Source organism: Oryctolagus cuniculus, chromosome 1 (genome assembly GCF_964237555.1).
Source record: "Oryctolagus cuniculus chromosome 1, mOryCun1.1, whole genome shotgun sequence".
Classification (NCBI taxonomy): Eukaryota; Metazoa; Chordata; class Mammalia; order Lagomorpha; family Leporidae; genus Oryctolagus; species Oryctolagus cuniculus.
Window position 1 is genome coordinate 113,643,780 of NC_091432.1, and position 21,679 is coordinate 113,665,458.

The following is a 21,679-nucleotide window of genomic DNA, read 5'->3' on the forward strand; positions in this document are numbered from 1 at the left end:
TGACTATCTTGCAGGTGGAGTCATCTGTTACGGGAATATTGTCCATAATACCATGGTGAGGATATGTCACCTGCATTGATATCTTACTTACAGTTTTGTCCTTTTGACAAGACAGCACCATTAATCCAAGTCAATGCTGATGGAGTTGTGTGTGGGTTTTTAGTTTGTCTATTTTTATAAAATTAAGCAAAAGTTTATGGGGAAGGTGGGCCGTGAATCAAAACAGACTAAGAAGCCCTGGTGTGAGGGACTTCTCAGGGATCATATTGGCTCTAAACTTTTCATGGTTGACAAAGATTTACTGAGCACCAACTGTGATGTCCAATTTGATGACAATGGCAAGTCAGAGTGGAACCAAATGCTACCGTGTGCAGGTGTGAAAATCATGTTGTATGGCTTGAGTGCTGGGAATATAGAGATAAGTGATTTGAACTCTACTCTTCATACAGGTATAAATGCAAGTAATTGTAGTCCAATGTCATAGGTGCAGTCATTGTGGTATATCTTGGCAATTGAGTGTCTTTGTATTCCATCTTCACCACCTGTCTTCACTTGTGACCTTGGATGAATTTCATCTATGAAAGAGGGTTTATAGTATTTAGCTTGAGGAGTATTTATTAAGGGTCAAAGAGGCCAACAATTCAGCTAAAGCATGAAGCACAGGGCCAGGCCCAACGCAAGCACTCAATTTCTATCTCTTGTCATTATTTTCTGGAAGGCTTCCCTGTCTGCGCTCCTGCAGCTGCCATTTCATGATATCCAATTTGATGAAAGTGGCAAGTCCGGAGTCTGACCACATGCTGCCGTGCGTAGGTGTGAAAATCAAGTTGTGTGTCTTTCCGTGTGTTTTCCTTTTTAGCAGGAGTGGTTGAAGATCCCTGTGTGGGGGCGGACTGTCCCAACCGAACCTGTGAGCTGGAGAACGGAGGGGAACTGTGCGGCTGCATTGAGCCACCTCCCTATGGAAACAGTGAGTGACTGTTTGGGCCACCTCCCAGTCCGAGAGGCCCAAGGCGGGAGGTCTGGCAGCGCCATAGGGAAGCTCCATGGAGGGACCCGATTCGTCCCACTCTGTAGGTTCCAACCCCAAGTTTTCAGGAGGCATTTAGCAGAACAAAGAAACAGTTGGACTGCCTCAAGGTAGATGTTCTTTCTTCAAAGCCACATTCTTTTCTCTAATAAATCATAGGTTGCAAATTTGTACATGAATGGAGCCAGCCAGTTCTGTCAGAGGCCAAGTTCAACATCAGAGAATGCCAGGTTGATATTTTAGACTCAGGAGGGAGTCAAGTGGTTTGACGCCAACATGTAAGAATTAGGACGAGTGTGCCAGGCGCTGTAAGGCTGGTGTACAGCCTGCTTTAGCTGACCCGAAGCTGTTTGGTCTTGAAGATGCAACTGAAATGTTTGAAGCAAGAGGGCTAGGTCTCGTTCCTAACTGTAGCTCCCTGAGGTTGGACTGGTTTTGTTCTCAGCTGAGCCCACCTGGATGTCACTTGAAGGGGAGCTGCTGCTTCTCCCGCCCTGGGTGCCTTTTCCTGAGCCAAGGAGCTCAGACATCAGGGCTACATTTAACATCACTGAGAACGAAAGCCTAATTGACTAAAAGGCTCCATAGGAGGTGACAACATTGTTGTTCAAGGGCTCAGCTAAGCAGATGAAAATGTTTCTCTGTGTTGCCACGGTGCTTATCACCTAGTGTTTATATACTCAGAGAAAATGTCAATGGCTGCATTGCCGTGGCAAAAAGCCAGCTCCTGGTGCTCGCTTGGGACTTGCTAGGGTTTCTGCTGAGCTAGACTCAGTGAAGGGGGTGGTGGGGTGGTGGGAGGGTGGCCAGGCCAGTGCTGCTGCCTGTGGAGTGGGTGACCTTTAGCCAGGCCACAGTGTACCATATTCCCTTTGTCACTTACAGAAAATTAGCTGCCACAAGTGTGGGAGGGATGAGGGGGGCTGGATTTGTAGAGGAAAGATAAAAGACAACCTTATTAGCATTGCCTTTACCGACGCCCAAGTTATTGCTTGGAGTGAATTCGTGTACTCATTTGGTCTGATCAAAGCTTAATTAGAAAGGCAGCAGCCTCTGAGCGGGGATCATTTGCGTCTTCTGGCGGAGAGTGGTATAGGAGGCCTCGCTCCCACCCCTGCCGCAGGGCTCACTGCCACTGGTGTGCCCCCGCTCTGACTGTTCCCGCAGACTCACATGACATTATTGACGCGGAGGTGACCTGCAAGCCAGCCCAGATGGAAGTGTCCATCTCTAAGTGCAAACTCTTCCAGCTCGGCTTTGAGAGGGAGGGTGTGAGGATCAACGACAGGCAGTGCACCGGCATCGAGGGGGAAGATTTTATCTCCTTTCAGATCAACAACACCAAAGGGAACTGTGGAAACATCGTGCAGGTGAGAGCCAGGAGCAGGCTGGGCACCCCGCAGAGATGGTGACGGCTCTTAGTGCTTGCACGGGGACTTTCTTAAGTCTAACTCCGGGGGTGGTCTACGTAGAAATAGGCTCTAGGGAGAACAGCGTAAGTTGTTATCAAAATGAGAGGCAGCAAGGACAGTATCCTTCGGTGCTTACTGGTTGGTTGACCCAAAGGTGCTTTAAGTGACATACTTCTTTCCACGCTTGCTCTTGTCCCACTCTCCTCCCTTGTATGTTCACAGAATTGTTGTTTGTCTCTCTTAAGTTTCTGTCGTTCTTCCGGCTAAATACAACTGGGCTCAGCTATTGGGAAGCGGGGGGGGGGGGGGGGGAGTGAGGTCAGGTGTCCCAAACATTCAACAATTGAGAGTAGATCTGTAGCCAAGCTTCAACTTGGAGCTATTTGGGTTAGCGATGCATCCTGCTTCTCATCTTGCTTCTCGTCTTCTTGCTTCTCCCTGCTGTGTCTTTTATTCATGGCTCTGTTTATTAACGTTCTTATCAGAGAGTGAAAGGAGTCAGAGATCAAACGTGCACCTGGTCATTTTGGCAGTTGTAAGTGCGTCTCGTAAAAGACGTGGTGGAAGGGAGATTTCAAATTAAGGACTGAAGAAGATGTGTGTTACCTCACAACGGCAGTTCTCCCTGCTGTCTCCAGCTTGGGGGCCTGCAGATCACTGGAAGCCAGTTGTAGACAGAATTCAGTGGAGTAGGAAATCACCCAAGGTGATCAGACTGGAGGGTGCTGTTGACATCCATCACAATACTTTCTTCCCCTGCTGAGGCTAGTTCCATGCTGATTTATGATGGATTCTGGGTTATGTATGGAATGAAGCCATTTCTCCACTCCATTTGAAATGCAAGCCCCATGCCCACTCCAAGGTTTAATGATTTCTGACCCCCCCCCCCCCCCCCCCCCCGCTCTGCAGTCCAATGGCACTCATATCATGTATAAAAACACAATCTGGATCGAAAGTGCCAACAACACTGGCAACATCATCACCAGGGACCGCACGATCAATGTGGAGTTTTCCTGTGCTTATGAACTGGATATCAAGATCTCCTTGGATTCTGTCGTGAAACCTATGCTAAGGTAAAGGATCCCATGCAGTCTCAACATTGCTTTGTCTTTTCCTTGACAGTTAAGGTTGGTGTAGTCAAGGTTGCTAGCATTTGTCTTTGAAGCACTAGTGGAGATATAATTCAGAATTCCTGGACCTAAATATTTTAGACCAGCACCTTCCATAGAACTTTGTAGACTATTCCAATATGATAGCAACATGCAATCACTGAGCACTTGAAATGTGACTTGTGGCTTGGAGGCAGGGGTGAGGAATTGAATTTTTAATTTTTTTCATTTCCATTTGAATTGCTCCTTGTGGCTAGTGGGTACCAGATTGCATAGCAAGGCCTTAGACCCTCCTGCTACTTGCTTTGCCTTCTGTCTGCATTGTCGGCTGGAGACGTGCTAGGCACGTCTGAATTGACACAGTCGTCTGGCGTTCCCTGTCCTATGGTTGTTTCCCTTTTAGTGTCATTAACCTGACAGTTCCAACCCAGGAAGGCAGCTTCACCACCAAGATGGCACTGTACAAAAACGCCTCCTACAAGCATCCTTACCGCCAGGGCGAGGTGGTGTTGACAACTCGAGACGTGCTGTATGTAGGCGTCTTTGTGGTTGGAGCTGACTCCACGCATTTGATCCTAACGCTCAACAAGTGCTACGCCACCCCCTCCCGCGACAGCAATGATAAGCTCCGGTACTTCATCATCGAAGGGGGGTGAGTAGTTCCCTAATAGACGCTGTGTTATCTGCAGCCTTTTCTGGGGGGAAGGGAGCAGGACTGAATACTTGTTGACAGGACCAGCACTTTATGTCTCTTAATTCATCTCATTCTCATAGCAACCTGTGAGGTAGATGTGATAAACTTCACTTTACAGATGGGATCAGGCCAAATATTGACAGTCACACAGCAGTTTAGTGGTGGATCCCCCCAGGCTGTGTGACTTGATGACAAGATGCTCTATTCTGGGTGTGATCAAAGCAGGGATTGTGATCTGCCTACTTCGAATGTGGAATTCTGCAAAAGAAAGGATGTAGTAAGAAAAACTAAATGTTAATGACTAGGAAGTCTATCAAATTAAAAGAGAATTTAAAAGACAGTGGTTCTCCATTGGTCTTAGGGATACATTCCAAGATCCCCAGTGGATGCCCGAAACCACAGGTGGTACTGGACATTTGTGTGTGTATATTATATATTTATATAATGTATATATACACATTTCCCAGTACATATATTCCAATGATAAAGTTCAATTTGTAAATTACTCATAGAAAGAAATGAACAATAATTACTACCATGAGTAGGTGTGGAAATCAAGTTGTGTGTGTTTTCACATGTTTTCCTTGTTAGCAGGCATGGTTGAAGATCCCTGTTTGGGGGTAGACTGTCCCAACCGAACCTGTTATAAAGAGAAAAATTATAATATTGCACTATGATACAAGTTACCTGAATGTGGTCTCTCTCTCTCTCTAAAGATCTTATTATGCTGTAATCCCCCTTTCTTGTGATGATGCGAGATGACACAGTGCCTACGTGATGGGATGGTGTGTGATGGATGACATAGCATTGTGCTGTAGCGTGAGGATACTACATGAGGATTGTATGTGATGAGATGACGTGAGATGGATGACACAGCATTGTGCTGTAGTGTGAGGATACTACATGAGGATCATACATGATGAGTTGGTGTGAGATGGATGACACAGCATTGTGCTGGAGCATGAAAATATTACATAAGGGTCGTACATGATGAGTTGGTGTGAGATGGATGACACAGCATTGTGCTGTAGTGTGAGGATACTACATTAGGGCCATATGTGATGAGATGGCGTGAGATAGATGACATAGCATTGTGATGGGGTGTGAAGATACTACATCAGGGTTGTTAAACACAAGCACTTAGGTATGTGACAGTCTATCTGATAAAGAGACAGCTACTGAGTGACTAATGGGTGGGTGGCACGGATACAGTGACAAAGGGATGCGTTGCATCTTGGGCAGAGTGGACTGGGACAGCACGAGGTTTCATTGTGCTCTCAGAATGGTGCATTTAGAATTTGGCGATTGGTTCTTTCCTGGAATTTTCCACTGAATATTTTCAGACTGTGATTGACCATGGGTAACTGGAATTGGGAAAGCAAAACCATGGATAAGGGCTGCACTCTGATAATACCTTGTAAACTCAGCAAGTTTCCTTTTACTCACCACTGTAGGCCCACCACGTAATGTACTTCCTAACACATAGTGGTTGCACATTAAAATTGACAAGGTGAATAAATGACAAGAAAAGTTTATAGATCAATCAACAATAAGAATGGCTATCTTTCTTTTTTTAAAAAACACTTCCTGGTTCTGTCAGGCAGTTTGCACGTATTATAATTGATTTTACAATAATTCATTTTTAACAGCTTTATTGCATGCAGACTTTATATACAATAAAATGTACTTGCTTTAAGTGTAAAATTCAATGATTTTTTAGTAAATCTGCAGAGGCGTACAAACAGCACCATAATCTAATTTTGGAACATTTCCATCACTCCAATACAAAGAATTCTTAAAGCAGGTGACGATGTTAATCAGAATTCTTTCAATTGTAAATGGCAGAGACCAATTCAAACCAGCTTATACAAAAAATATAAATAAAAACACAAAGCATTTGCAACACCAAAGCACAGGACACAGCTTCTGGGATGATGGCATCTGGGGCTAGATGCTGGCCAAAGCCTCCTCTTGCTCTCTCTCTCATCTCTGCCTCTTTTGTCTCTCTCACTAACCTTGGTAGATCCTGGCAACCCTAGATTCATCTCCTTACACTGTCGCAACTTGGGAGAGAGTACTTCTTATACCTCCAATCCAGGCAGTCCCAGGGAAGGACCATGAGTAGCATGTCTGGGCTTACATGGCTAGCCTTTGTTCTGGGCTGGGGATGCTTGGGTCAGCATCCACTTGTGTAGCATGCAAAGTGCTGTGGACACTGGAATTAGCTTTATGGCTGGCAGTGGAGGGTGGAGAGGAATGGTTCTCCAAGGGAAAAGGGGTGTGGTTCTGGGCGAATAATGGACATCTGCTATGTTGGAGATGAAACAGTCTTGGAGAGGTGAGCGACATAGCTGACCCAAAGCCACCCAAGCAGCAAGGGACAGAGAAGGACATGCTGGCTCCCTCACTGATACGGCATGGTGCATAGCAAATGTTACCAAGGCATATCGTGGAATCCTCAGCAAAGAACCCATTAGGGCATCTGCCTTTCTGAACTGAATTTAGTTTTCAGAAGCAAAGGGAGGGAGTTGGTGACTACCTGGTGTCTCACAGGCCTTGATGCGTGGGTGGACATCACAGTTCTCCTTCTCCGTGTCCCTTTCTTCCCTCATCACTTTCCTTTCTCAACATAAATGGGCTAAGACAGAAGCCACTGCACAAATGCAAACCCAACTGATAGGGCTTGGGTGTTTGAAAGATGAGCTGGCGCTTAGCATTTTAAAAGGCGTTTTGGGGGAATGGACATTTAGCCTAGTGGATTAAAGTAGCTGTGTCCCATACTACAGCACTTGGGTTTGATACATGGCTCTGGTTCCTGACTCCGGCTTTCTGCTAAGGCAAATCCTGGGAGGGAGCAGTGATGGCCCAAGTAGTTGGGTTCTTGCCCCCCAGGATGGAGTTCCCAGCGTCCTGCTCTGCTCCTTCCCTCCCCAGCCACTGCAAACATTTGGAGAGGAACAACAGGTGAAAGCCCTCTGCCTCTCATTGTCTCTTCCCTGCCCTTCTGTCTTTCAAATAACTAACAATAAAATAACATTTGACAGACTTGACCCAGAGAGGGGGAATAAACCAGCATGTTCATAAATCTCAGCGCCCCCTAGTGTATGTCTGTATAAAGATCTTCAAGTCACACTATTGTTGGGTGGGAGGTGACGTCATCCTGTAGGAGAATTTGACTCCATCGGTCCTTTTTAACCTTTCTTGGGCAGATGGGTTATTGCTTTGTTCAAGTGAACTTAAGGGAAAACGGATATTCACTGGTTAATAAATGAATAGTAAGGTGTGTCCAGCCTGTGGGGGTCAGTTGTTTCTTCCCATCACCAGCGTCTACCAGTAGCTCCGAAGTGTGAACACACACAGGACCCTGTCTTGTCTTTTTGTGTTCCTTGAAAGAGGAAAAGACAGGTGTCCCTCTGGTAGTGGATAGAAGACACTCGTGCCTGGCTTATTCGCTTGCTCTGAGAAGGCGCCCAGCCAGCCCTCCTGCTCACCTGGACCCCCTCCTTTGTATCCACGCTCTTCTGATACCTAAACCTCAGGTCATGTCCCTGGCAGAGAGCTGGTGGTCAGGAGGGAGAGTCTACGTGAAGATTGGGGGCTGCTCCCACTTTAGAATCCCTGAGCCAGTTTAGACCATCGAAATGACTAACAGCAACGAGGAAGAGTACAGCATGTGGGTTTTTGTTTGAAAGCATTTAAGAGACAATTGCCTGGGAAAGCAGCTAGCATTTTGCCTACAAGACTAATTACCTAACTTAATAGGTGTGGGAACGCTGAAGGCTAACTTCAAGTTTTAATTTTCCTTATTGCTAAGCAGCTTAATCCTTGGGTTAGGGAAAGGAAACAGGAAAAAGAGTGCTTTTATCCATATCATGTTGAAGAACTTCTTGGCTTCCATGGGCCCACCTTGGCTATGGAAACACAAGGCATTTACCCACTCACCCAAGGAAGATTTTTGAACACCTGTGACGTGCTGTGTGATGGCTGGTGCCACGGTGAGGGCGTGGTTCCTGCGCTGAGGAGTTCAACGAGGCGCTGTTGGCAGACCCAAGAAAGGCCACCTGTTCCTGCCTTTGAGGGCACCGGCAGGCATCTTTATAAAGGAGGGCACGTGACTGGGTTGAAGAACGAGCAGGAGTTATGCGCGGGAAGAAGAGCAGAAAGATCTTCCAGGTGGGGAAGCTGTACATGAAAAGACACGGGAGCGTGCGAGACTGTGAGGGGGACTCTTAAGGAGTTGCAGCAAGATGTCTGCGCCGGAGGGGTGTCTCGGCGGTGACTTGGCTCCAAAGCACCAAGAGGAAGGGAGTTTTTCTCAAGAGGCTGTCGCCTCCATTTGAACGATTCTAACCTCCTCCCTAGCCACTCTTCTTTCCCCTCTAGCTCCTACCTATTCTAAGGCGTGGGAAGATTTCCCAGTAGGGTTTGCATCGGGGGCTCCTGCCAACATTGATAATTAACTGAAGAAAGTACAGAAGAAGTAAGAACTAATCTTGTGTTTGTTAAATTGTTATCAGTAAAACACAGCATTATGAGGGGGAGGAATGAGAACCAGAAGTGTGGGGAAATTAAGTGCCATTCCTGCAGTCATTTAGCTTCTAGCTGCAGCTGGGATACTAATTCGAAGTGGAATTCAGTGTTCCAGAGCTTCAAACCATGAACCCACGAGGCAGTGGTAATAAATGACAGCCCCATGCAGATCAGAGGTCGCTTTCAAAGGCAGACATTTTCACCCTTCATGACGGTTTGATGTGAAATGTGAACTTTTGAAAGGAAGATGAGGATTGAAGCCAAGATCCCATTATTTTTTTTTTCCAATTAGGTGTCAGAACATTAAAGATAACACCATTGGCATCGAGGAGAACGGAGTGTCTCTAACCTGTCGCTTTCACGTCACTGTCTTTAAATTCATTGGGGATTATGATGAAGTCCATCTGCACTGTGCCGTGTCGCTCTGTGACTCAGAAAAGTATTCTTGTAAAATCGTAAGTGAGAGTGAGAGAGTGAAGTGCTTAGCCCTGTTTCTCCCTGGCCCAGCATACGGTCCTGAACGCCAGGTGACTGAACTGGAATCACCCACAGGTGCTAAGGATGGCTGCTTTGTCTTCTTTCGGGGGACACAGAGAGAACAGTACGTTGAATCTTCTCTCTGAAATGTCAACCGGTCATTGAACTATCACTAGACAAGGGTTTCTCAAACCTTGGCACTCTTGACATTTTGAACCCAATAATTCTTTGCCATATGGAACTGTTGTGTGCACTGTAGGGTGTTAGTAGCGCCTCTGGCTTCTACCCACTACATGCCAGCAGCTTCCACACCCCAGTTGCAGCCCTGAAATGTCTCCAGACATTGTGACACGTGCCCTGGGGATGGCAGGTTGACCTGGTTGAGAAGTATGCTGGGAGCGTATGAGTAGAGCCACCTGATTTTAATGACCATTGGGTTGAGCTCCACTCCACTACTGAACCAAACTCCTGGGCACAGGGTCCAGTTTACCCAGGGGTCCTGTAGACCAGGGTCACCTGATCTGCACGCGAGGGGCAAATAGGATGAGGTGGCAAGCCCATCATCTCTTCCACACTAGCATCACATCCCTACCACGTAGGGCTATCTCCTTATGGTTGGATTGCCCTGGAACCTGGCCTCTACCATTCAACATTCCAGCATTATGCTCACCCTGTGTTTGCAGAATCAAGATATGAATTACGGTCAGAGCTACTTACAGATGATGTTGCATACATTAGCATCCGGTGAGACACAACAAGCCTCCTTCCCAAGCACAGAGGCCCTTTGAATCTCATTCTAGTGTGGAGAATATATTTAATTCTGCTCAACCTAAAGCCTGGAGTCCCAGTGGGCTCAATGATCAAGAATGCATTGGTTCTAATTAATCGGAGTAGCGACAATGCTCCAGGCTGAAGCCACTGCCTCTCTGGAGGTGGAAACATGGTGAGGAATAAGTTATCAGCTTAATTGTGTGAAATTTCCCCTCTGGTGTTCTGTTTTTCAGAATTGCCCACAAAATTCCAGGATTGCCACAGATTATACAAAAGAACCCAAAGAACAGATCATTTCAGTGGGACCTATTAGGAGAAAAAGTATGTATGTTCCCTAAAACCCACGATAAATATTAAAGCAAGGGGCCGTGAAGACGTGGCGGTCTCTCTCCTGTGCTGTGAGTCTAGGGATGAGGAGGCCGGTGCTGGGGGCACCGGTGCGAGAGGTTGCCCACCTCCTTAAGGAAATCTTTTCCTTGTCCTCAAAACTCCACGACCTTGGCCTTTCCCGAACCCTTTCCTCTCTTGAAACCTTGCCTCTAGGGAGCAGTTGGAGGGTGCCACCGCCTGTACTGAATTCGCTCCTCTGTCCGTTTTCAGGGCTGGACTGGTGTGAGGACAATGGGGGCTGTGAGCAGATCTGCACGAGCCGCGTGGACGGGCCTCTGTGCAGCTGTGTGACCGGAACCCTGCAGGAAGATGGCCGGAGCTGCAGAGGTAGCTGCCCCTCTGCTTCCGGGCAGGCAGCTGGGGGACACAGGAAGTTCTTTCACAGGCGAGGCAGAAAGTCCTAGTTGAAGCCCATTCAGTCAGACCTTACGGTGAAAGTTCCAGCGACTAAGAAGGAAAGATGGGGAAAATGCCCAAGGGATTCTAGCACCCCCTTTTTAAACCTTTGAGTCCCTGCTCTTTCATTGAAAAGATGAAAATAATTTTTTTTTTTAATAATAAAGTGAGTTATCCCACCACGTAAGGACCTTAATTGGCCTTACAAATCTGTCTGCCCAGGCTGCATGGGCTGAGGTCGGGAATGAGATGTTTGCTCCAATAAATAAAATCCTGGCCCTCACCCGGGATCTCGCTGCACCTGTGATGTTAACAGGACGCTCCTCCAAGGTGGATTAATTCTGCCTTAGTCAGGGCCATTTGCATCGAGTGGGTTCTTGGCAGGGACATTTCCTTTACTTAGTTGGGTACCACAAATATGTCTGCAGGCTCACTCACAGGTATTTGTTTTCTCATGGGATTTCCTATGTTCCTCTCCGTTTACAGCTTCCAATTCTTCAGCTGAACTTCACGTCTGGACACTCCTTCTCATCATGACCCAGATTTCATTATGGCATTTTGTCTATAAATCAGGCACGACCTCATAAGGAACTCAAGGTTGCCATTTGAAGTACTGTAATTTACTGACTTCAGCTCCCTGTAGGATAGAACGTGTGTGCCCCGAAGTCCAAACCTATTTGAAAGTGTCCAGCACCTAAACGTGACGCCCCCTGTTCCCAGTGGTCACAGGTCTGGAAGTGAGTGAAATCCCAAGCTCCTCTTTCAAAGCACAAAACAGGGCTTTTAAAAGCCAGTTGTGGAAAGCGTGTGTCTTGCCGAAAATTCCCAAATAGTTGCCACCGGAACCTTTGGTTCCTATGAAAAGTCATTAAAGGAAAAAAAAAAAAAAAAAAGAATAAACAAAACACCTGGTTAGCCAAGACAGAGCAGAAATTTGACCAGAGAAATCTTTGAGCCAGTGTCACTTTGGCATCACAGCTTGTACGGAGAGAGGGCCTGTGGCAATGGTTTTGAAGCAATGACTGGAAGGTCTGACTCCCTCCAGGGCCTCTTCCTGCTGTTTTGGAAATGTCTGATCTGTGATACGCATGCGTTGCTCTCTTCTGTTTGTGATGAGCTCCTTCCCCACCCACTGTGCCCTCCATCCTTGCCATTGTTTGCAAACCCAGCCCCTTCTCTTTTTACAAATCAACCAAATGATTTTTAATGTGTTTTATCTTTAAATAAACTTTGTGTTCAAATATTCTCATTAGTAGGTGGCTCGAATCATTCTCATTGACGCTAAGCTTTGCATACTAAGTCGAATGCTGTAATTAAAAAATATAATACACAAAAGAATAAGCCGCAGCCATTGGGCCTGGTATGCAGTGCTGGTCCGAGCTGTAGTGCACTGTGTTCTGGTCCCGTGTGTACTTCCAGAGCATTTAGGTGCCATGCACAAGAGAAGCAGGCAGTGCCCTCTCTTATAAGCGGCACATAAACACACATTTACCACAATTAACCACAAAATTGAGGGCCTGCTAAATATATCCCTGGAGAGGCTCTCCTCTCTACAGTTAAAAGCAGTCACACCGACTTCACATCTATTCCACAGCTGTCTTGCCTTGAAGCCGACAATATTTTTGTATTTTTCTGGGAACTCCAAAAAAGCAGAGCCAAGCTGCTTAGCACCCTTGGGCGTGGGTGCGAGTGCCATGGCTGTTGTCTTGTGTGTCGAAGGCAGCAGCAGCCCACGGTCATGGGGCTGAAGCGGCAGGTGTACACGGTCTGTTCTCCCAGCCCCGGGAGGGTCAGAGAGCCCCAGCTCAGCTTGGCAGCCACACAGGACAACCAGCACAGGTGGAGGACAATGAGCATCTATCTACTCCTGCTGGGTCTTTGCGAGATATTTTGGGAAAATGCTGAGCACGGAGATGAATCAAGGAGTCAACCATCTACGCTCGCTGCGATGCCACACTGCTCCTCCAACGTGCTAGAAACGGGTGTCGTGCACATGTTCTTTGTTTACATGAAACCTCAACTCCCCGCCACCTCACGTGTGGAGAGCTGAAGATTCCAAGGAGTTATTGCACCTGTTCCGTTCCCACTGTTGAAGGCGTAGGTTCTCAAAATCTGACAGATGCTGAGCTGAACACAATAACATCACACCTAGTGTTTTGCTTGAGTTCCTTAGATGAAGTTTACACAAAAATATACAAGGAGGAAATGATATATTACTTATTTCATGACTTCTCTGTTGATTCTCATATCAAAGTCATTAGAAATGACCAGGTTAAAAACTATATAGATTTTGGGGTCCAGCATTGTGGCGTAGTGGCTAAAGCCATTGCCTGCAATGCCAGCATCCCATATGGGCACCAGTTCGAGTCCTGGCTGCTCCACTTCTGACCCAACTTCCTGCTAATGTGCCTGAGAAAGCAGTAGAAGATGGCCCAAGTTGCTGGGCCCCTGCACCCACATGGGAGATCTGGAGGAAGCTTCTGGTTCCTGGTTTTGGAATGGCCCAGCTACAGCCATTGCAGGCATTTGGGGAGTGAACCACTAGATGGAAAATCTGTGTGTGTGTGTGTGTGTGTGTGTGTCTCCCTCTCTCTCTCTAAGTCTGCCTTTCAAATAAATAAATCTTTTTTTAACTTTTATTTAATAAATATAAATTTCTGAAGTACAATGGCTTTTCCCCCCTCATAACCTCCCTCCCACCCGCAACCATCCCATCTCCAGCTGCCTCTCCCATTCCATTCACATCAAGTTTCATTTTCAATTATCTTTATATGCAAAAGATCAATTTAGTATATATTAAGTAAAGATTTCAACAGTTTGTACCCACACAGAAACACAAAGTGTAAAGTACTGTTTGAGTACTAGCTATACTGTTAATTCACATAGTACAACACATTAAGGACAGAGATCCTACATGAGGAGTAAGTACACAGTGATTCCTGTTGTTGACTTAACAATTGACACTCTTGTTTATGGTATCAGTAATCACCCTAGGCTCTTGTCATGGGTTGCCAAGGCTATGGAAGCCTTTTGAGTTTGCCAACTTCGATCTTATTTAGACAAGGTCATAGTCAAAGTGGAAGTTCTCTCCTCCCTTCAGAGAAAGGTATCTCCTTCTTTGATGGCCCGTTCTTTCTACTGGGATCTCACTTGCAGAGATCTTTCATTTAGTTGTTTTGTTTGTTTGTTTGTTTTGCTAGAGTGTCTTGGCTTTCCATGCCTAAAATACTCTCATGGGATCTTCAGCCAGATCTGAATGGCTTAAGGGCTGATTCTGAGGCCAGAGTTCTGTTTAGGACATCTGCCATTCTATGAGTCTGCTGTGTATCCTGCTTACCATGTTGGATGGTTCTCTCCCTTTTTAATTCTTTCAGTTAGTATTAGCAGACACTAGTCTTATTTGTGTGATCCCTTGACTCTTAATCCTTTCATTATGACCAATTGTGAACTGAAACTGATCACTTTGACTAATGAGATGGTATTGGTACATGCCACCTTGATGGGATTGAATCGGAATAAATCTTTAAGAAAAACTATAGATTGTTTATTTGCTTTTTAATGAAATCCGTTCTTGCCACACCTTTATTCCTGGTCATTGGTTTGCTCACTTGATTGACATCCCTCACTTGTCTACCATGGGACTGGGCCAGGCTGCAGAAAACTCTAGGGTCTAATTGGCTTAGCAGCAAAGATTTCCTTGTCACTCATGTGAGCAGACTCTGCTCCTCACTGTCAGCCTGGCATGGAGGTCGCTCAAGGTGCCGCTGTCGTCCGGTGCTGCCGATTCCACGTGTGGATTTCAGCAAGGGAGGTGAGCCTGGAGAAGCCCAGCCCGGCTCTTTCATGCCTCTGCCCAGAAGTGACACGTGGTGCTGCTGTTTCCATTTTGTTGGCCCACACAAGTCACATCGCTGCAGCTTTCAGAGACTCGGAAGTACAAGTTTCCCCTCTACCCGGGAGGGAGAAGATGCAGGCATCGGTGGTGATGGCTCTCAGGATGCCTAGGAGGGCACCACACCTGAGTTAAAGACAAGCACGTCTACAGAACTGGTACCAAACAGCCCCTTAGGTGACTTCCTGGGGTGGGGCAGAAGAGTGTGGAGATGACCCTGCCCCTTCTACTAATTCTGTTTGCAACACAAACCATTCAACGTGCCAATGCCTTCCTTTTCTCCTCTATAGCATGAGCACACTAAGAATTTTTTTCTCCAAATATTCTTACATTAGGAAATGAAACTAGACAAATATTAAGCGATATGATAGTATAAAGAAAGAAAACTCCAGAACATTGCTTTTTTCCTTGTGCTCAAAAAAATTTGCCTCAAGGAGGGGAGACAAAAACGTACAAATTTAGCAAAGGTTAAAATGGAAGTTAATTGGGAGTCTTGTTGGCTTGGTATTTGTCTGATGTGAAAAAAAACAACATCTTGGGGTCTGGCATTTGTGACAATAGGGAGTTCTATAATTAGTTTCTAACCAGTATTAGGTATGTGTGCTACTCAAAATCCTAATGGCAAAACTTGAGAGCACTAATTGTTTAACATTGTCTAATATTCTAGCTATTTTTAGAACCATTTGACATTTAGTGAGAGCTTGAAATCTAATAAAATTTCTTTCAACCAAAGGAATTAAGTAATTATCAAAAGATGACGATCATACAGGGTTAGGGTAATGAAGAATTAGTTCTTTATTAATTCTGAATTAATGAAGCCTCCACCCCATTCTGAACCTTCCAGTTCTCTCTCTCTCTCCCCAGACCCAGGGCACTTCTGTACTTCGCAGGGCCTGTTTAGAAGAACATGATGGTATTCTTCAGGGCCCCAGTGTGCTGCACAGCCCTGTGAAAAAGAAAATCAAACAGCACCCTCTAGTGTCTGCTTTTTATTTCCGCACGAAACCCAAATGTAGACTAAATCACACCAAATTATGATTCCCGCCCCACCCCCTGCCTCACCGCCGCCCCAAAACCTTAGATGCAGAACATTACCAGAATATAGCTTTGGAAAACACATCAAATGCCAAGGACATTTTCTGGAGAACAGTATGAGATTTATTTTTATGCACAATGTAAGCATCATTCCAGGAAAATACCAGCTCTTGGCATCCCATGCAAATTTTGCCCTTAATATCTATTTCTCCAACATGAGGACAGAAATAGCTGTCAAGAAAAATTAAGTGTATGTCTTTAAAATGTTGAGAAATAAACAATCTGATAAAAAAAAAACATGAAATATTTAGTGGTCTCCCCCCTCCCCAGTAGAATGTGAAATACTTTTGTATGCGTCTACAGCACGGCAGCGATAACTCTGGTCTGACTGATGCCAGGCTGTGTTTGTGATGGTTTAATTATGTTTGCTGAAATATGACTCTCATATAAGACAACATCTCCACGGCAGAGGGACAGATCTCAGTGTCTATAGATAGAAATAAAATACAAAAGACTCATCGTTCCATGAAGAACTCAGCAATCAAATTCTATTTGCTAAGGAAACAAATGGAGGAAGAATAGTCACTGTACATTTTGATGTGTGTTTCTGTTTGCCTATAGCCTCGAGGTTAGCGATTGTTTTTTGTTGGCTTAAGAGACTGATTGTGAAATATTTTTGAAACTAAGATATTCTCCCATTAGATGAAATGACAGAACCTTATGCTAATGTATTATCTTCCATACCTAGCACTGTACTACCTGTGTTTAATATGGTTTGATGCTAAATCATGCTGCATTTTAAATATTTATTTATTTGATTTGAAAGGCAAAGAGAAAAGAGAGAGAGAGAGAGAGATCCATTTCCCATCTGTTGATGTATTGCCCAAGTGTTTGTAACAGCAGGGGTTGGGCCAGGCCAATGCCCAGAGCCCCAAAATCCTTCCAGATTTCCCATGGAAGTAGCAGGGACTCAAGTATTTGAGCCATCACCTGCTGTCCCCTAGTGTGTGCACTAGCAAGAAGCGGGGAGCTGGGGAAGGGAGCTGGGACTGGAACCCAGGCACCCTGAGATGGGATGCAGATAACCTGAGCAGCAGTGTAGCTGCAGCACCCAACACCTGCCCCTCATGCTGCATTTTGACAGAGAGATTAGAGAAATCTGAAGTTGAAGTAACATTATATATGGTACAAAGTGTTAAATAAAGAGGCCGGCACTGTGGAGTAGCAGGTAAAGCCGCCACCTGCAGTGCTGGCATCCCATATGGGCGCTGGTTTGAGTCCTGGCTGCTCCACTTCTGATCCAGCTCTCTGCTATGGCCTGGGAAAGCAGAAGATGGTTCAAGTGCTTGGGTCCCTGCACCCGTGTGGGAGACCCAGAAAAAGCTCCAGATTCCTGGCTTTGGATTGGCCCAGCTCCAGCTCTGTTGTAGCCATTTGGGGAGTGAACCAGAGGATGGAATACATTCTCTCTTTCTCTCTCCCTCTCTTCCAAATAAATAGAGAGAGAAACACAAACCCACTCATGTATGTGTGCTTGTGCGCATAGGTTCATTTAGCAGTTGTCAACTTCTAATGGGACATATTAGAATGATAATTGCCTTTTCAGACAAAACCTGGGAAATGGAGTTCTTGATCTTCTGCCCTTAGCTCTTGAATTTCTCTGTGGAATAGTTTAGGGTGCAAAAATCCATTGATATTACCCTATTTCATTTAGGTAAAAATACATTATTTTACTGAAAAAGACAGCATACTTAATTACTTTAAGTCTTGAAAAACCTTTGCATAGGATATACCCAGAATCAGTAGAGTTTTTTTTTTTTTTAAGATTTTATTTATTTATTTGAGAGGTAGGGTTACAGACAGTGAGAGGGAGAGACAGAGAGATAGGTCTTCCTTCCATTGGTTCACTCTCCCAGAGGCTGCCAGGCCAAAGCCAGGAGCCAGCAACTCCATCTTGACCTCCCATCTCCCGTTGCCACCTTCCATTGTCTTTATAGGCACGTTAGTATGAGTCTGGATTGGAGGCAGAGCAGCTGAGACTTGAATCAACACTGTGATGTGGCGTGCTGCTTCCACAAGCAGTGGCTTAGCCCGCTGTGGCACAACAGAGGCTACCGTCTTGGTCTTTAAATAACATTTACATTTGCTATGGTTTGAGTGTCCCCTCTAACACCCATGTGATGTAATTGCTGCTATGATAGTACAGGGAGGTGGGGACTAAAGGGAGGTAATTGGGAAAGGGCTCCCAGAACAGGAATGGATTAATGCTACCACCCCAGGAGGGGACTAGTTATCATGAGATGGGTTCCTGATTAAAAAAAAGATGAGTTCCCCCTTTTTCCTTCTTGCTTCTGCTTTTCCATATACCCTGTCACCAGGCAATGCCCTCCCGGCTGTTGTGGCACAACCCAGAGACCCTCACCAGAAACAGGCAGCTGTGGACTTCCCAGCACCCAGGAGTGCGAGCTAAACACATGTTCTTTCTAAGTTACCCAGTCTGCGGTACTCTGTTACAGCAACAGAGCAGGAGCTGAGACAACATAAGGACATGGATCATTCAAGTCAAGGACTTACAAGTGTGTCCTCTCTAATACTTTCCACGTGTCTTGGCGCTGGAGACTGCAAAATGTGGCTAAGGCATATCTCCACCCATGCAGGGAGCAGAGTCTGCCCTCCTGAGGAATCAGGATCAGAAAGCAATTTGGCAAACTAATTTGACATGGGGGAAGTGATTTAACACATAATGTGAAAGTGTCTAGGTGTCCTCTCAGAATATTCAAGGCAGAAAATAAGAAAAAGAACTGTGGATCGCACAGAACACAATTTTTTCCCTTAGAAAAAAAAATTCCCAGTTTCTAAATGCTTCCTTTCGACCTCCAAGAGAGAAGCAGTAGAAACATTCAGAATTTTAATTTAAGATTAGCAGCAATGTAGTGAGTTGAGAGATGCTCAGTCATGATATTTTATTTATTTTTTAATAGATTTATTTATTTGAAAGTCAGAGTTACACAGAGAGAGAAGGAGAGGTAGAGAGGTGTGCCATCTGCTGGTTCACTCCCCAATTGGCTGCAATGGTTGGAGCTGCACCGATCCAAAGCCAGGAGCCAGGCACTTTTTCCAGGTTTCCCACATGGGTGGGTGCAGGGGCCCAAGGACTTGGGCCATCTTCTACTGCTTTCCCAGACCATTAGCAGGAAGCTGGACCGGAAGTGGAGCAGCTGGGACTCGAACTGGCGCCCATATGGGATGCTGGCACTGCAGGTGGTGGCCTCACCTGCTATGCCACAGCACCGGCCCCAGCCATGATACATTTTAAAAAAAACTTTCTTATTTATTTGAAAGTCAGAATTAGAGAGAGAGAGAGAGATTGATTATTTATCCACTGGTTCACTCCCCAGATGGCATACAATGACTGGGGTTTGGCCAGGCCAAAGCTGGGAACCAGAAGCTTCTTCCTGGTCTTTCACGTGGGTGGCAGAGGCCCAAGTCCTTGGGCCATCTTCCTTTGTTTCTCCCAGGCCGTTAGCAGAGAGTTGGATTATAAGTGGAGCAGCTGGGACTCAAACAGGCGCTCATATGAAATGCAGGCACCACAGGCTAGGGCTTTATCCACTGCGCCACAACACTGGCCCCTCACCATGATTCATTTAATTGGTGTTGTGCATGTTGTTGTTTTCTTTAAGATTTGTTTGTTTATTTTGAAAGGCAGGAGAAAGAAGAAGAGACACACAGAGAAAGAGATCTTCCATCCACTGGTTCTCTCCCCAAATGGCCACAACAGCTGGGACTGGGCCAGGCCAAAGCCAGGAGCCCAGAACTCCATCCAGGTCTCCTACGAAGGTGCAGAGGCATAAGCACTTCGATCGTCTTCTGCTGCTTTCCTAGGTGCATTGGCAGGGAGCTGAATCAGAAATTGAGCAGCCAAGATGTGAAATGGTGCTCATGTGGGATGCCAGTGTCACACTGTGACTTACCGCATGATGCACATGTCAACTGGCCTGCGTTCTAATCACGTTTTTAAGCCTGGTCCTTCATGCAGATCAAGTCCCCAGAGAATATTTGTCTCTTCCCCTGTCCATCAAGGAATCTGAGATCACAGACTTTTTCCTAAGGACAACACTCAATGATGAGTTTTTCTTTTTAACTTTATTAGAATTATACAAGTTTCATGTATTTCATATGTACAGATTTAAGAACATAGTGATACTCCTCACCCTACTCTCCCTACCATCCATGCTCCAACCCTTCTTCCTCCTCCCTCTCCCATTCCCACTCTTAATTTTTACAAAGATCTACTTTCAGTTTACTTAATGATCATAAGGTTAACCCTATACTAAGTAAAAGAGTTCAACAAATAGTATGAAAAAAAAAATTGTTCCTCAACAGAAGAGACAAGGGCTGTAAACAATCATTGAATCTCACAATGTCCATTTCACTCCAGTACATTACACTTTAGGTACTCTATGAGTTGCCTCAGATCAGGGAAAACATACGATATCTGTCTTTTTGGAACTGGCTTATTTCACTAAATACAGTGGCTTCCAGTTGCCTCTATTTTGTTGCAAATGACAGAATTTCATTTTTTTTACTACTGAGCAGTACTCCATAGTGTATATATACCATTTTACCATAATTTCTTTATCCAGTCAACATTTGATGGACATCTGGCTTGATTCTCTTATTCCCTATCTTAATTGAGCTGCCTTCACTGGCCTTTACTTCCCTTGGGACCCTGAGAGAGCCAGATCAATCAGAAGCCATCAAACAAACCTCCTCTTCCTCCTCCTTCCAAATGCCAAGCAAGGGAAAGTTCACTAAAACTCTGACGCAGATTTTATTAGCAGAAATAGAAAATGATCTTAATCCTTTCTAAAAACATGATTGATTGATTTATTTTGAAAGTCAGAGTTACAGAGAGAGCAGGATCCTCCATCCACTGGTTCACTCCCTCAGATGGCTACAACGGCCTGCGCTGGGCCAAGCCAAAGCCAGGAGCCAAAAGCTCCATGTGGATCTTCCATGTGGGTGGCAGGGGCACAAACACTTTGGCCATTTTCCACTGCTTTCCGCAGCACATTAGCAGGGAGCTGGATCAGAAGTGGAGCAGCCAGGACACGAACCATAGTTCATATGTGATGCCAACGTCACAGGCAGCTTTACCCACTATGCCACAATGCTGGCCCCATTACTTCTGAAGTATTTGGAAATACTACAAGAAGCAGAAAAATGACTTTTTCAGATATAATACAATGAGTAAAATCTATTAAGAACCAAGAAATGAAATATGAAATAGAAAGGATTCTCCTGGAGAAGAAAGCTTGAATTTAACAAAATAATTCATTGTAGACACTAAACTAATACAAATGAAGGACCAAAGTATCTTGACATTATTGCCTTTGAATAAACATAAGCTATCACAAATGAAAAAAAATCAACTGATTTCCTAGAACAATGAGGAAATAAATATTAAAGTCAACACATAGGACACACAAAAAACACTAATAATTTTTCTTTAGGATGTTGTAAAACTATTTCCTTGTCCATTCCCTTTAGCTCAAATCCCATCATGAGGGAAGCCAAGATTCCATTTTATCTTATTTCTTCTTTCTTTCTTTCTCTCTTTCTTTCTTTCTTTCTTTCTTTTTTTTTTTTTTTTTTTGACAGGCAGAGTTAGACAGTGAGAGAGAGACAGAGAGAAAGGTCTTCCTTCCGTTGGTTCACCCCCCAAATGGCCTCTGCGGCCAGTGCTGCACTGATCCGAAGCAAGGAGCCAGGTGCTTCTTCCTGGTCTCCCATGCAGGTGCAGGGTCCAAGCACTTGGGCCATCCTCCACTGTACTCCCGGGCCACAGCAGAGAGTTGGCCTGGAAGAGGGGCAACCGGGACAGAATCCGGCACCCCAACCAGGACTAGAACCCGGGGTGCTGGTGCCGCAGACAGAGGA

General features: G+C 45.3%; 1 protein-coding gene and 1 long non-coding RNA gene across 10 annotated transcripts in view; one reads left to right on the forward strand and one right to left on the reverse strand.

The window, feature by feature from the left end:
- Positions 1-12,106, forward strand: part of TECTA (tectorin alpha) — a 74,632-nt gene extending 62,526 nt beyond the window's left edge. Inside the window, exons 18-25 of the mRNA XM_051819395.2 lie at positions 860-970; positions 2,198-2,400; positions 3,352-3,515; positions 3,955-4,203; positions 9,068-9,230; positions 10,257-10,344; positions 10,624-10,740; positions 11,296-12,106. Coding sequence (XP_051675355.2) covers positions 860-970; positions 2,198-2,400; positions 3,352-3,515; positions 3,955-4,203; positions 9,068-9,230; positions 10,257-10,344; positions 10,624-10,740; positions 11,296-11,396 — 1,196 coding nt within the window. The 3' untranslated portion in view covers positions 11,397-12,106. The remainder of the gene's footprint in view (positions 1-859; positions 971-2,197; positions 2,401-3,351; positions 3,516-3,954; positions 4,204-9,067; positions 9,231-10,256; positions 10,345-10,623; positions 10,741-11,295) is intronic.
- Positions 12,107-15,487: 3,381 nt separating this feature from the next.
- The window catches only part of LOC103349194 (uncharacterized), a 43,153-nt gene continuing 36,961 nt past the window's right edge, over positions 15,488-21,679 (reverse strand). For 7 of the 9 annotated variants that reach the window (XR_011378208.1, XR_011378194.1, XR_011378195.1 and 4 more), the window contains 2 exons: positions 19,711-19,843; positions 15,488-15,647 (listed from right to left, as the gene is read on the reverse strand). This is a non-coding gene — a long non-coding RNA (uncharacterized lncRNA). The other 2 variants (XR_011378209.1, XR_011378200.1) reach the window with 2 other exon arrangements.